This window comes from Ascaphus truei, chromosome 19, assembly GCF_040206685.1.
Source record: "Ascaphus truei isolate aAscTru1 chromosome 19, aAscTru1.hap1, whole genome shotgun sequence".
NCBI lineage: Eukaryota > Metazoa > Chordata > Amphibia > Anura > Ascaphidae > Ascaphus > Ascaphus truei.
Genome location: NC_134501.1, coordinates 30,570,668 through 30,586,347, shown reverse-complemented (window position 1 = coordinate 30,586,347; position 15,680 = coordinate 30,570,668). Strand labels below are relative to the sequence as shown.

At 43.4% G+C, this 15,680-nt stretch overlaps 1 protein-coding gene across 6 annotated transcripts in view; it reads left to right on the top strand.

Annotated features, from left to right (window-relative positions):
* The window catches only part of LOC142470121 (anillin-like), a 66,291-nt gene that overhangs the window by 25,267 nt on the left and 25,344 nt on the right, over positions 1-15,680 (top strand). For all 6 annotated transcript variants that reach the window (XR_012789168.1, XM_075577064.1, XM_075577066.1 and 3 more), the window contains 9 exons: positions 311-418; positions 1,075-1,277; positions 1,372-1,463; positions 2,356-2,491; positions 7,326-7,461; positions 8,410-8,586; positions 8,708-8,834; positions 9,966-10,014; positions 11,960-12,013. Coding sequence is in view for 5 of the 6 variants with exons in the window: in XM_075577064.1 (XP_075433179.1) it covers positions 311-418; positions 1,075-1,277; positions 1,372-1,463; positions 2,356-2,491; positions 7,326-7,461; positions 8,410-8,586; positions 8,708-8,834; positions 9,966-10,014; positions 11,960-12,013 (1,082 nt within the window). In the remaining variant the exon portion in view is untranslated. The remainder of the gene's footprint in view (positions 1-310; positions 419-1,074; positions 1,278-1,371; positions 1,464-2,355; positions 2,492-7,325; positions 7,462-8,409; positions 8,587-8,707; positions 8,835-9,965; positions 10,015-11,959; positions 12,014-15,680) is intronic.

Here is a 15,680-nt window from a genome sequence, read left to right as displayed (position 1 = left end):
ACAAACAAGGAAATAATTGGCGTTTGTGTGTGGGGGTTTTTTTTTTTTGTGTGGTTTTTTAAAGCAGGCACTCCAAGACTTGTCAAAGAGTGAAACATATTTCTTACAAAAGATCCTCCAAGAAGCGTTTTTGAAGGACAAAGGTTCCTTGGGCGGCCGAAGAGTTGACACTTTTTTTTTTTGTACACACCTGACCATTTTGCTTTCAGCTTATGTGAGGTCTCAAAAATTACTGACTCTTCTGAGCTTTCATGTTGATCCATTAAAGAGGAAATTCTTTCTGGGTCAGTGTTATTTCGTTCTGTTATAGATTCCTCTAAAGGATACAGCCCACTGCACAAAGTGGCTTTCACATCAGAAGATCCGTCATCTGCTTGTAAGGAGCATGACGTGGCGTGTGGAGAGGAGCTGGATGGAGGTAATGGAACAGTGGGGAGGATTAAAGTGAAATGGGGAACAGTGCTACTGACATCAAGTTGTTAGGTGGAGATGTAACCCCTTCTCCATCCTTGTCATTTTATTTTCCTGTTTATTAATTGATGGTATCTTACTCGGCAGTATTTATCATGCGTTGTATAGTTTTTGGAACTTGTATAACGTTCACTTAAATTCGGTTTATTTTGCTTTTTTGTAATGCCAAAAAGATTGTTACATTTTGAAAGGGATAGGCAATCTATGTTGCTTTTACCAGGAGCCATTTAAGGGATGGGACCTATACAAGGTGTGAATGGCAGTGCTGAGTTTGCAGTATTTTGCACAGGATCTAATAGAAACGGCTTTATGAAAGACATCTGGATATATACCAGGGAATGAATGTGTTTGGTTTAACAATCAGATTCTCTCTCAGAGCATTAATCAAGACCTTGCTTTTGGGCAACCTGTCAATATCTTATTGATGGGATATTGTAATATCCCCTGATTATTCCTAATGCATGGAGTGGCCATTGGTCCCCGGTAAAAGGTTTGAGAAACACTTAACTCTGATAGATTAACGGAGACATGAGGAGAGTCTGGGAGCAGGGACCATGTCGTGTTACTTTGTCCCTTGACGTTTTGCCCTCCGACCCCTTGCAGGGTTGACTTCTGACTGCGTTGACCAGGTCAGAAACCAGGTGATGGACAACTCTGAACTAATTGACCGTCTGTTTGAGGGGGTGCTGGGAAGCAGCGAGAGCTCGGGGGAGGAGCAGTCTGAGAGTGAGCTTGACCTACCCCCAGTATCTATGTTATCCCCTCTCACCAAGTCCATAGACCTGCAAGCAGCCATCACCCCTCTGGTGAGTCTTGCGTTGCACAAGCGGCTCTGTAAAACCTTCGTCCCCAGTACACTTCTCCCCCGACTACTAGTTCACGTGTTCCGTTCCTCCGTAGAACTCTGTGGTGTCCCGTCTACCTGAGCTGTTGGAGGAATCTCCTTTCACACCAATTTCATCTGCTCTAGAGGACCCTCATCTTCTGTACAGGTAATGATAGAAACCTCTCATTCACATGCTGCTATAATGTATATTCATTTTTGGGAATTCTTACAGTAGCTCATGAAATTCCTACAGTATGGCCCATATTTACTTGGCAATACTATGCCATAAGATACCATCTTTTGCCGGAAGATGCCCTATGGGCCTATTCACTTGCATTCTCTTCAATGGTCTGTTACTTCTCTTCCTAAGGTACAACCTTAATTGGTATGGGCGTATATCTTTAAATGTTAGACAATATAGTGCAGTTCCTGCATCTTTAGGTTGATCTCTGCATGGTGCCTGATTTCCATATATTTTCATTGTATTTTTTGGCAAAATATGCATCTACACACTTTTTTTCATAAAGGATCAACAGTACTAATGAATTATAGCCACTAATGCATCATTGAGGTTTAGGGTCTGCATTGGTTGGCTGATCCGATTGCATGTATGGGCACCTTACTTTAATTAGTAAGGCATTTAATTTTTACAAGAGACATAAAGGCCCCAATGCTACATCCAACTTGACAAATTATTTAGTACATTATGTATTTTAAGCCCACGACCACATCACGGTTGTGTGCTTGCTAAGATTGTCATCATGGTAGAATATAGATCACACGAGCGTGCGCACACGCCAGGATTTCTGCTTTACAAGTGAATTTCAGCACTTTGGGCCTTGACACCTGCACTGAAATTGGCAAGAGGAGCCTGTTCAAGGGCTACTCCAAGACCCTTCGTGTCCCTGGCATAGAAAATAGCCAAGCTGGGAATGGAACCAACACTATTGCACTCCAGGCTAACACCTTGTTGTTTCCCAAGGCTCTGTCTCTTCCATTACACAGCATCTCTCAAATGAAATATTACTTAGGTATGTTCTGATGTTGTTTTCCTGTAGTATTGATGCATATCGTACACTGCGGCGGAATGGACAGGGGATGACTAGGGGGATGCACACCGCAAAGCCCCAGAAAGACCCTCCGGGGGAGCACCGGACAGAGAAAATCGGGGGAGATTCTAGAGAGAGGATCAAGGTGAGAATGGTCTCGAGTCACACACACATGTTCTAGTCTCCGATATTATACAGTGTTTCAAATCCAAGCAGAGTCTGTGTTAACACTGAATTGTGTAAACATGTTAACCCCTCTCCCACCTCTCTCCCTCACGCTCTTACCAGCTGCATTAAGCTTCTATTTAGCCAGGCCTCCTATTCAGGTGTTATCCCTGGTAGCTGACCTAAAACAGTTTGTAGTTTGTTGACTAAAATGGACTATAGTACTTTTTAAATATTTATAGAACAGGACAAGAGAGATTGGGAATATTTTTATTTTTTTTCCTTCAATTTTACCGCGTGAAAGCCGCCACCTTTTGAGTGATTTTAGTGGATTGAATGTTTAGCACGTAAAAGTGGATCTACTGTATACTAAAGCGTAATAATCTCTATCAATATTGGCTCCTTCTACATTTCTTATCCAAAGTACCCAAACTTTGGAACATTCCTCAAGGAGTCATTGTGGAATTGGCTTCATTTTGTAGATTTGAAGGTGTAATAGTGTTTAATATGGGGATACTTGTGACCGACACCCTCCACCCTGCAGTGATACAGCACCTATTAGCTGACAAGATGTGGGTAATGCGCTTACACTCTGCCATGGCCTTACTCATTAGGAATAATCCTAACGAGAGATTAGGTCTTGGAGAAAGATTTCATTGATCAGAGCAAAAAACGATTCGGAAGCTCGCAATCATGGGGCAGTTTCACCATATATTTATAAATGTCTGGCAGCATAATGGTGACACTGCGTATATATTTTATGTAATTTACATGGGTTGGATACCAATGGTACAATAGTTTATAACCATGTTTCTTTAATGACTGAATGGAGACCTTTCACGGGTGATTACCACGTGTCCTATATTGGCGGATCAGTTGTTTCAAGTCCATTGCCCATTGTTTTTCATTGTACATTTATTTGTCACCCTCCGCAGGAATACAGTGTTCATACACAAGATAAATGAAACGCTCCCTGCAGCCTTATTCCCCAGACTTGTTATGAAATGCCATAATTGCAAAAAAGTGAGGGTTTAGAATCAGGAATCCGGAATCTGGTATTGGGTTGTTGCGTCCCAGCATGTCACTTTTTTTTTTTTTTCCCACCATTAGGCTGCGCTTATAGTGACAGTGACAGCGACGTAGCGGCAAAACAAATGCATTGCTGCCGTCACGTGCGCTTAAAGTGCGGAGCGACGGATTGGTCGCGATCGCTGGAAGTAATCTCTATAGGATTTTTACAGCGACCGTCACCATATAGTCCCGGCAGTCGCTGAAAAAAATTGAATAGACTTCCAGCGATCGCGACCAAGCCATTGCTCCTTCTATAAGCTCATGCGATGGATTCAATACATTTGTTTTGAGGCAACGCCACGTCGCCGGACTAAGCGCGGCCTAAAATGTATGTGTTTTTTTTTTTTTTCCTTCTCTCGTCTAAATCTGGTTTAAAACCCCAAGTTCTCAGTGAATGTGTGGCCCCAAGTCTGTATTTTTTTTTTTTTTTTCCTGTAGCCAGAAAAAGAGAAGTGGTTTAAAGCTGCAGTTCAAGCAATATCCTACATGTGTGCTTTTTAAAAATAAATCGGTTCTGTAGTAAGAAAATACTTGTATCATTTAAAAAAAAATTTTTAAAGACATTTTTAAATGTTTTCTAATGTAAGCATTTGTTTCTATAGCAACCATTTACAAAGTCACATCCCCTTCCTCTTCTGAGACAGGCTCTGGCACACCCCTTTTTCTCTCTCTCTAGCAGTGCACCAATTGTATCTAGTGCCTGCCTGGTCACATGATCTTCCACACAGAACTTTGCATCTTGGGTCCTCTTCTGCAGCACTGACAGTGATTTAGTGAACCCCTGAGCCGAATCTTTGCTGATCGATTGGCAACTTAGCTAATCACTTGCCAGTGTGCAGATTGTATTGCTGCACATATTGAATGGAACGGCAGCTTGAACTGCTACTTTATAACAGACATTTTTTAGGGAAACATATATTATGGTATTGGAGTGCATGTGCCACAGAGCCAGCTGGGCCAAACTGCCCTTTCTCCTGGGGCTAAACATCAGAACCTTTCTTACTCTTGTGTTCTATTCACCAATCTAAAGAAATCCACTGTCCTCCAATTCCTCTATCTTTTGCTATCTTTTGCTATTACTGGAATGTGGAGAGATCTAAATAAGTATTGTGGGTAAGAGAATCCTCTTAATTGCATAATTTCTACCGATCCATCATGCACTACACTGGAACCAGGATTCTAAATCCTTGTTCAGAATTTGGTATAAAGAGTAGCTTGTTTTTTAAATATACACCAAATAAGTTTTTTTTTAGATTGTCAACTGTAATTTAACACAGCAAGTACATAGAAGCTTCACAGCCTCAGGAGGGGGGAGGCTTCTATTTAACACTTCTGATTTGATGGTATTAACTTTGTATCCTGAGGTCAATTCAACATTTTCTATGGTATTCCATAATAAAACTCATGATCACCCTATCAAACTTATAGATTAATACTGTACAGTGTCTGCAAATAGACTCATTTTATATTCCTGATTATCAACTGTCTTGCCAGAAATGTTCGGGCTCTTTTGTATTCTTATAGCCAAGGGTTCAAGTAATGGGGAGAAAAAAGAAGGGCTGACAGCAGGCATCCCTGCTTTGTTACATTTTTAATTTGTAGTGCATTTGAGCAGAAACCCGTACATTCAATTATTACTGTGTGACTAATAGTGACCTGACGTGAGCCCAAAAGTTATCGTTGAATCCATAAGGCTTCAATGTAGCAGAGGGATCTGGACAATCTACTCTCAAATGCTTTTTCAACATAGAGTATCATTGGTGTTTTCGAGGCCTTCGCTTTTTATCCATTTTCAGAGGCTTGTCTACTGGGAACGTTAATTAGTTGTGGCAAGATCTTGTGTATTTTTGTTAAGTTTATCTGTATTTACTGTTTGAAAGAAAGGGGTATTCTTCAGTCCATTACGGGTTTATGGATTAAAGAAATGTTTGCCCCTAAGCATTTCACTCGGAAGCTTACTTCCTTTGGGTACACTGTTAAATACACTTGTCAAATGTGGAACATTTGTGTGAATTATTTTATATTATGGGTCAATAAAGGCACCTGACCCTGGCACTTTAGATATCGTTTTAATTTAATAGCCAGTTCGATTTCTTTAGAGATTAGTTTTTCATTTGTCTAATGCTCCTCAATTATACTAATTTATTGTTATAAAAAAACGAGAGCTGGTCTAGTTATCTTTTTGTCCATGGTTATTTATTAGTTTACTTGTGATTCTGGTTGCATCCCAGTTAATTGCCCTGTTTTTTATAGATAACTATCTTAAATATCCTTTTTCTTGCAACAGCCTTCTCGTTCTGAAATTTCTGATGAATTACTTGATCCTACCGCTTTGGTTTTTACTGTGTACAAGTGTTGCTGAATATTTTCATATTGTACAGTATATGAACAAACACAGTTTTGTCTCCTATAAATTGTTTCATTTCTGCATGGTATGGAACGGTTTACCTGTTGCTTAGCAGCACTTTTTTTTTTTTTTTCTCCTGCTGATCCTGCCCACCTTGCCTAGATTTGGTGGACTACCCGTTTTTTTTTTTTATACAAGGCTCCCCCTCCTCCCACCCCCCAGAGACCGAAACGTTGATTCGGACACCATGTATGCATTAGTTTTTAATAGATTGTAATCCAGTATAATATCTATGGCAGCGCCATGGCCTTTATATTACAGCATTACGTGACAAAGATTGGCTTCTTAGGCGATGTGCATTGGTTTATTTTGTTTTTGTCTTTGCTCTAATACAGGTGGGCATAAAGTTGGGGGCACTTAAGTGCTGGGGGCCCACGCGAGACCTCTGCAGCTTCTCCTACCTGATCTTCGGCGTTGCCATGTTAACCATCATCAAATGATGCCACGGGTCACGTGACCCTGCAATGTCATTTGACGCCGGAGTCTTGCAGAAGGGAGGGCGTGAGCTGGGAGTTGAGAAGACGGGGGGGCGGGGAGGGTCGCGCCGGGTCCAAACTTTGCACATTCCTGCGCTAATACATTTGATAAATATTTCAAAGGAATCCTAATCCCTAAATAAACATTAGCCACAGGGATACCCATTCTTGGCCTGAATGGGTTGTTTATATAAACGTTCACTCCTTTAGAAAATTTAAAACTCTAAGTTGCACATTGTAGTGCAGATCCTACTGTACATTAGGGTATCTGTGTTCATTTCTACCCCCCCCTCCCCTCCTGCTTACTGGCTTATTTTAATATGTATACTGGTCCTAAAATGAGCGCACAACCTAAATTAATATGGCTGCTAAACACTAATTTAGTGACCAATCGGATTTAAAATCACCTTATCTGAGAAGACTCTTTGTAGTTTGCATGGACAATAATTTCCTGTTAGGATGCAGCACGTGAGAATAAATCGCAGACGTTTCTATGTGAGCGCTACCGCAGGCTCTGGGTATTTAGAAAAACAATGAAAAACATTCGCTAGGTCATTCAGCTGGTTTGTGATCTGCTTTAAAGGGCATTGCATTAAGATCACCTTCAAGATACGTCATTAGTGGTGGGAACTGCACGTTTGAGTTGGCCTCCGCAAACATGTTCCAAGCATAAGCACTCACAAGAACACCCTCCGGTCTCTGGTTCTGCTACCACTTGACTTGTAAGATCGTCGGGGCAGGCACTTCTCCCAATGTCTACTTTTGTCTCCTATTATGTCACGTGCATTACTGCTGAAAAGTGTCATGTCCATGGATGGCGCTATACAAATAAAGCTGTGCATACATGTCTCCCGTCACAGCTCCTGAGTAAGGAGGTCTCCGCTCTCCAGCACATCATGGAGCAGTCGTGCCGCGCTCTGAGCTGCTGTGTGGATGCTGAGCATGGGAAGGGGACCCGGCAAGAAGCGGAGGCAGAGCGGTTACTGCTGGTGTCCAGTGAGTTTCGTGGTGCTAAGGCAGATAAAGGGGTGGGTGACACGGGCTGCCTGGGGTTGGCAGAGTTTTCAATAGGGCACTTCCGTTCTGTATGGTCAAAGCGTAAGAGTGCAAGCTGATCGCCCATTGTAGTCGGTCTGTAACATGCTGGTTGTTTCTGTGAGAGAGGACCTGGTGATTGTGTGGGTGGCAAAATATCACTGAGGGATTCTGTAATTGAACTGCGAACGACTGGACCCTGCATGCTTGTGACTGGCACAACTGTCACGTAAAAGCATTCTTGTTTCTCTTTGCAAAATATTGTTTCAAATTATAATTTAATTTTTTTTTTTTTTTTTAACACAAACCTTTTTATAAGGAGCAAAAAAATGTGATTAAATATTCAGCTGCTCACTTATAATATTAAAGCACTTCCTGATGCATTTTTTAAGATGGTTATCTAGCAGGGGGTCTACAGGGCTCAACCCCGTTAATTTCAGCTCCTGGGATCACCTGCTTCCCAAGATACGTGCCAGAGTAGTTCATGAAGGCATGACCTGCAAGTTTAAAGTGCCCCGTATGCCGAGGACCAGTAGGAAGCCGCGACGGATGATGTCTTCCTACTGGTCGTCTGAAGTGGGACCTTGAAACCGCCATATTGCGTGTCCAGCTGGGGTTGCTATCAACATGAGCCATGGAGGGAAGTATCTCAAGATGCAGGGTGTTCCTGGAGCTGAATGTAACAGGGCTCGGCTCTGGAGACCCCATGTCTACCACCTAATACAACAAAAATAAGAAGCGGAAATGCACCCGTAAGTATATAAAATATTTAACAATTGTTCCAACCTATAATTGGTAAACGGTCCATTTATAGTCTCAAATCCATTCACAACAGATTTCTTTGTGTGACAATGTTGGCGTGGGGGGCACGGTCGGTCATTGTGATTCCCTCCTGTATGTTATATTTAGTGGAGAAGAGGAAGACTCTGCTGAAGGCTTTGGACCGCATACGAGGTGAAAGGTCAGAGGAGCCGGAGCCCTGTCCCCCTCTAGGAATCCTAAAGCCTTGTCACGGCTCCATCACCATCTCCGACATCCGCCTGCCCTTGAAGGTGGACTATGTGTGCTCCACTATCCGAGAAGCAGGTATTGTTCTCTGAGGATCACCAAGCAATCTCTCACTGATCCTACATTGGCAATTCCCAAGCTGCTCAGTATCCCCACACATTTCTTACACCATTGTCTTCTGCTACATTTGTTTTTTTAGGGCGTCCAAACCACTACTTCCTTCTACTGATCCGGTTTGGCTCACATGACATTGTGGCGACACCTCTTGCCAGCGCTGCTGATGCCCAAACTGGGGACACCATCCTGTTTCCCACAACAGTGACACTGTAAGTCAGATGGTCCAACTGAGCTGATCTATTGGGAGTGGAGCAGTCTGTGCCCCTTCAAATACATATTCGAACTGCTGGATCCTCCTTCTTGAAGCATGTTTTTGGCATCTGGTGCAATTTCCATTCCTGAGTAAGTTCTTTTAACTGTAAACCCAGGAATGATTAACACGCTTCAAAGAGGAGATGACATTCGAGAGCTTCAGGGATTGGGTCTACAGTAAATAAAAATATCACTTGTGAGCACATTCACGGGGCAGACAGGTCTGCAACACTGCTTTTCACTTATCTCGTGCTTCCACTGCAGCCAGGGATTCTGGGAAATGAAATGCAAATTAACATGCACCCCTGTAAGCTTATGCTTGCGGTATTACACAGCTTTTTAGCACAGCCTGGGTTACAGAAGTGCAAATCCAGTAAATACTCGTAAAGCTTTCTCGGTCTTTTTGGTCTTGTCGGTGCCAGATATGTCAGAAGCCAAATAACCAGTAAATGCTAACTCAATCTTTCGGAGAACCATGTTTGAACCTTTTTTCTGCCAGCGGGTCCTGCGGCACGTTGCAATGCAGGCCCCTCTGCCTGCAAAGGGGTTAAATGTGGTGTGCTCTTGTAATTTTTCTCCAAATAGCAACCAGCATACGAGCATTGAATTATCAATTTTTAAAGCCTGAACCAGCATGTAAACCTAGTTTATCTCCATCAACCTAATCAAACTCTTTATAAAACAGTCTTGCATTTATTTTCAACATTGTTAAAACATCAACCAAAGGGGATGTACTGTGAGGGAAAACCAGGTGAAGAACAGTGTCAGACCGTGCCCGTCCCTCCTGCTGCCAGGAGAGAAGTAACCCATGCATCTGCAAGGTTATCCCTTATTGGGAAGTAATGAGACATCACAAAACAGCCAGAGAAGTAAATCAGGACGACTTTGATTTGTAAGATGTTTTAACAATGTTGGGGGGGGGGGAGGGGGGAGGGGGGAGAAGGTTCTTGGATACCTGCAAATTGGTTCGTGCTTTGAGGTCGAATGCTTGTGCAGCAAAAGTGCATGATGGCAAATGGTCTCTCAGTGGATTTTGGCGTGACAGTGGGAAGTATAACGTTACCATTTTGCCTCTTGCCCAATCACAGAAATGATGCCTCCGCTGACTTCAGGATTGAAATGGAGGTTTACAGCCTGGTAAGTTCGAGGCAGGTGGGAGAGGGACACAACGGATAGTTTCTGGTTCACTACAGATGTATGAAACGGGATTCACTGTAAAGTAAACGATGGACAAAAGGTCCCAATGCTACATCCAATATGATTATTCAGTTTAATATTATCTGGATCTTCTTTAAATATAGGTCATTTAGTTAAATGTATACAGTGCCTAGAGGGTTAAAATGTAAGCAGCAGTATAAGGCCTGGGACATAGTAGATTAAGCTGTCCTGAGACGCGCTGAGCAGATGCACTTACCCCCTGCATCTGTCATCAGCGCAGCTTTAGCAGTTGCTTCCGCATGCGTGCGGAGGCTCAGAACATTTCAGCAGACAGGCAAATTTTAAATTTTGCCGCTCAGGGAAGCGGAGGAGTGGTCACGTGACCGCTCACATCCAATGGGAGCAAGGGACTAGCCCCGCCTCCCGACACGCCTCCGCCCTGCCCCCAAAGCGCGCTCACTGCCTCGCCTGCCAGGACACACAAAAGTTCCAGTTTGAGCAGGCGAGGCAGAGCAGGAGCGCGGCCCGAGGCACCATGCCCGAGGCCTTACCCTCTAGGCACCGCATACATGTCACACATTCCCATACTGTTGCCTATGTTTTGTTTCCTGGTCTCTCCTTGCAGTGGAAGAAATACATAGTACAGGTAGTGTAGGACCCGTAGAGGGTCACCTATAGGACTATAATACTGGGGGTGTAGGAGCCGCTGAGGGGGTCACTATAAGACTATATACTGGGGGTGAAGGAGCCGCTGAGGGGGTCACTATAAGACTATATACTGGGGGTGAAGGAGCCGCTGAGGGGGTCACTATAAGACTATATACTGGGGGTGTAGGAGCCGCTGAGGGGGTCACTATAAGACTATAATACTGGGGGTGTAGGAGCTGCTGAGGGGGTCACTTTTATGTGGTTGCAGGCTTGAAATGTTTTAGCCAAAGAATTTAACTAACTGACCCATATTTATCAGAAGTAAAACAGATGGTGTTGAACTAAATTTGTCATCCTGGATGTAGCATAGGGGCCTTGTATACTGTAGGCCAGTCCAAGCGCCCCCCAGCTTCAGCACAGGTGGTTCAGAGGTCGTCTCCGACTGAGCCTCTGAGCTGCTTGTGCTGAAGCGGCGATATCCTGTAAACCTGACCTGTTTGGGGGGCTGGAGGTGAGCACCCCTGCTTTTGATAGGTCACCATCACAGTTGCACTCAAATTGATGCAAATACAAATCTATATGGTGCAGTGGGTTTGGGTTTTGAGCTTGCTAAAACTGTCCCTGCAAAGTAAATTAATGTAGTGCTTCATTCACAAATGTGTCTAGCTTTACTGTTGTGCTTTTATATATCTTTTTAACCCTCAATGCTGCATCACACCTGGCAAACAGCCATCATTTAAACCTTTTTACATTATTTCCTTAATCTTTTCTATAATGTCACTTTAGATGCATTTAATAACTTGAATGATTAAACATTCTGCAAGCATATATAGCAACTGTAACATGTACGTTTTTAAAATGATACAAATATTTCAAGAGCCCTGTTCTAAAGTATTCCAAGGTGTGTGAAGATATTTGGGGTACAGATGTTACTCGCTATATTTGTATATACTTAATTAACTTCTCCATTTGGAACGGTATCGACCGTCGCACATCTTGGTTTGAATCGACCTTTAAAGGTGCAGTCCCCTGTAGTCTGGCAAAACAATCTTTTGTAAACCATTTAAGAATCTAATTGTCTTTAAATCAATCTGTGCTCAAAGAAAAGCTTCAGCTTTGTTTATCAATAAATGTTATTACAAAATGCATTTCTTTGGGATTCGGAATAAAGGAAGTTTTCAATGTTTTAGTTTAACCCTTGGATCGCTGTCGTCAGAGCAAAGAAAGACCTTTTTAGGTGTTGCAGGATTAAACGCCTTTAAATTGTGTTTTCCAGGCACAAGGGGGAACAGTTACTCCAAGTGACAAGCGCAAGTCCTCAAAACCTAAGGTAAGTCGTATTGTAGATCGTACTGCATTACACGTGGTGAAACGTGTAAAATAAATGGGATATTCTTTAATGTAATGACCTCAAAGCATACATTACACCCTTTCAATAGGTTTTTGTTCTTAAATCTATCTGTAAAATGTGAGCCACAAGTCTCACATTCAACTTGTGTAAAGCAGCAAACATGTTTTTCCTGATCACCCTGGCAGTGGGCACCATTGGGTTAATCCCTTCTCACTCTAGGTAGGACAGGAAGTAGACTATTGCAGGTAGGCCATATAAGGCCCCTCCCTCTACCTGCACATTAGTCTTTTTCCTGCCCTCACAGCTAGGAGTAGGATTTTTTATTTTGTATGGGACTCACCTACTGCACCTAGTGCAGATATCCAGGGTCTCAGCCTCTCTGCCCTGAAGCTCCGATTGACGCGCCCTGCTGGTGGCAAGACGGAGACCCCTTAGAGTCGGGGGAGCCCCTGGAACCCATTACGTCCGTGGGGTGGGGAGCAGCTGCAGCCGCGGGCGTGGAAGCTTACATGCAAGGAAGCCCCAGTACCAAACGAAAGGTAAGCAGAAGGGGTGCATAGCAGCTGCAGCTGAGAGCCGTGGAGGCCCAGACTCACCGCATTAGCGTCTGGTACGCTGCGGTAAAAGTACCCCAGGAGCCCGCTACACGCGGAGGGGGGAGCAGCCATAGCTGCGAACCGGAGAAAAGGTTCAAATTGACCGCGCTAGCGTCTGGAACGCTGCGGTACAGGGAACAGTGCAAGCGACCGCACGGGAGCGCGCGCGTCACGTTCCGGCCGGCAGATGCGTGCACAGACACGCGGGCCGTGCACGCGCACTTGATACGTCATAGAAGCGACGAACACACTGTGTGTATGTGTGAGTGAGAGCTGCAGCATGGAACGCTCAGCAGGGAGAAGCCAAGTGCTGGAAATGGATTCGAAAATGGAAACACCCAAAAACTTCAGTTCCCAAGACTAGGTGAGTCCTTAGTTTTAGTTCTACATGGGAAAGAGAGATGGTCTATATACATTAGGGTGTCTGTTTAGTATTTTATTTTGTTTTTATAATATAGTTCGGTGGTTACCCTCCCAGAAGCAGGGTCTTCAAAAGGGACAGGGGAATCCCTGCAACATAAAATAAAGGTTGCTAAGAAAACTAAATGGTGTTCAGCTTGTGAGAAACCAGCCCTAATAGGAAGCAATTATGTGAAGATTGTCTTAAGGCAGCTGCAGGGGATACCAGTGAACAAATGAGCACTTTCCTTGTATTGATGAAGGAGGCTGTTAAACAGTGTTGATGCGGCAGTCCAGCAAGCTGTTAACCCTGCGCAGAAAGATCTAGATCCCAAACCAGTCTGGATAAGGGGAAAGGTTTTTCATCAGATGAGTCTGACATTGATTGTTTTCAGATATCAGAGGGTGAAATTGATTCATCAGATCAAGATATTCAGGAAGAAGAATCTGAATTTGTTGTAGAAATGGTGGATCCACTCATCAAAGCCATGAGACAGGCATTGGAACCAGAAGACACCGAGGAGTTAACCCACAAGAAGGATAAACTTTTTGGGGCGAGACAAAGAAAAGGTAGAGTCTTTTCTATCCATCAAGTAATTAAGGACCTCATTCAGGTGGAGCTGGCCCGACCAGACGCCAGAGTATTTACGCCTAAAAGGTTTGGGAAGATGTATCCATTCCCACAAGAGGAGGTAAAATTTTGTGAGGTCAGCCCAAAGGTGGATACTGCTATTTCCAGAATAGTAAAAAAGACCACAATCCCAATAGAGGAAGCTGCGTCATTGAAAAAAAAAAAAAAAAAACATACGTTACCGCAGGAACATCCTACAAACCTGCCATTGCAACTACGTCAGCAGCAAGGGCTATGCGAGTGTGGATTGCCAACATTGAAGAGGCAATAGACAAAGGCGTAAAGAAGTGCTATTCTTAAAGCACTGTCAGAAGTAAAATGGGCAACAGATTACATAGTGGAAGCCTCATTGGATGCGGTAAAATTAGCAGCCAAATCTATGGCGCTGGCGGTATCAGCAAGAAGGGCTTTATGGCTCAGACAGTGGATGGCTGACACAGCATCAAAGAACAGCTGGTGTGGATTACCATTTGAAGGAGAGTTCCTTTTCGGTAACAAACTGGATGCGATAATAACAAAAGCATCAGGCGGTATGAGCACTTTTTTACCTCAGGAAAACAGAGCCAGAAGATTCGGTTTCCAACAGGCTAATAGAAACCAGTATAAAGAAGCAAAGGCATATAGACCTGGTAGGTCATTCCCAAGACAAACAACATGGAGGGGCTGCCAGAACCGGCTTTTTCATGGCGCCAGAGGAAGAGGATCATTCACAAAGAATAAATCCACATGAAGGTCAGAGGGCCCAGCAGTTGTCAGTAGGAGGGCGACTGAAGCAGTTTTCTGCAACATGGGCCCAAACAATACAGGACAATTGGGTATTACAGACCATTCGTCAGGGGTACAGTATAGAATTCAGGGAGATGCCAAGAAGAAATATGGACGTAATAACATATATACAGTCCAAGGAAAAAAGCAGGCAGATGAATTTGGCTTTAAACAAATTATTACAAGCAGAAGTAATAAAGAAGGTACCTCAGGAAGACAGAGGAAATGGAATTTATTCCAGGATTTTTCTAGTAAAAAAACCTACAGGGGATTACAGAGCAATCCTAGACTTAAGGAAGGTACATTTATTCTTGAGAATAAGAAAATTCAAGATGGTGTCGTTGAACCTGATTATTCAAGAGGTACAACCAGGAGACTGGATGGTGGCGATAGACTTAAAAGACGCTTATCTACATGTGCCCATAGCAAAGGGACATCAAAGATTCCTAAGGTTTGCAGTAAATCAAGATCATTATCAGTACACAGCACTGCCATTTGTCTGGCTACTTCTCCAAGGACGTTTACAAAGGTTCTAGCCCCTCTAGTGGCAGAAATTAAAGAGAGAGGGATAGAAATATACCCATACCTGGACGACATCCTGGTAAAATCAAAGAGTCTGGAGAAACTCCAACAAGACCAGAAGATGGTAATAACCTTCCTGGAACACCACGGTTGGTTAATAAACAGACAAGAGCCATCTCATGCCCACTCAGCTGTTAAGATATCTGGGGGTAGAATTCGATACAGCAAAAGGAGAAGTGAGACTACCAGACGCAAAGAGGCAAGACATAGCCATGCAAACAAAGAAGCTCAGGAAAGCTACCAGGACTTCAGCAGAAGAATGCATGAAGCTCCTAGGGAAATTCGCTTCAACATTAAGCTTCACAAAATGGGCAGCAATACATATGAGACCACTGCAAAACAATTTTCTGCAACAATGGAACGGGAAGCACAAGGACACAAGACAAAGAATCTTGTTACACCCACACACAAAACAGGAATTAAAGTGGTGGGAAGATACCCGAAACCTGGAAAAAGGACAAACACTACAACCAGTGCACTGGGTAAGAATTACAACAGATGCGGGCAACACAGGTTGGGGTGCCCTGATGAGAGAAACATTGGTGCAAGGAACCTGGACCAACCAGGAAAAGCATCTTCCATCAAATCTGCTGGAACTAAAAGCAGTACAAAGGGCCTTAGAAGCTTTCCAAGACCATATAAGAGGTGGCTGTATAAAAATAGAATCAGACAA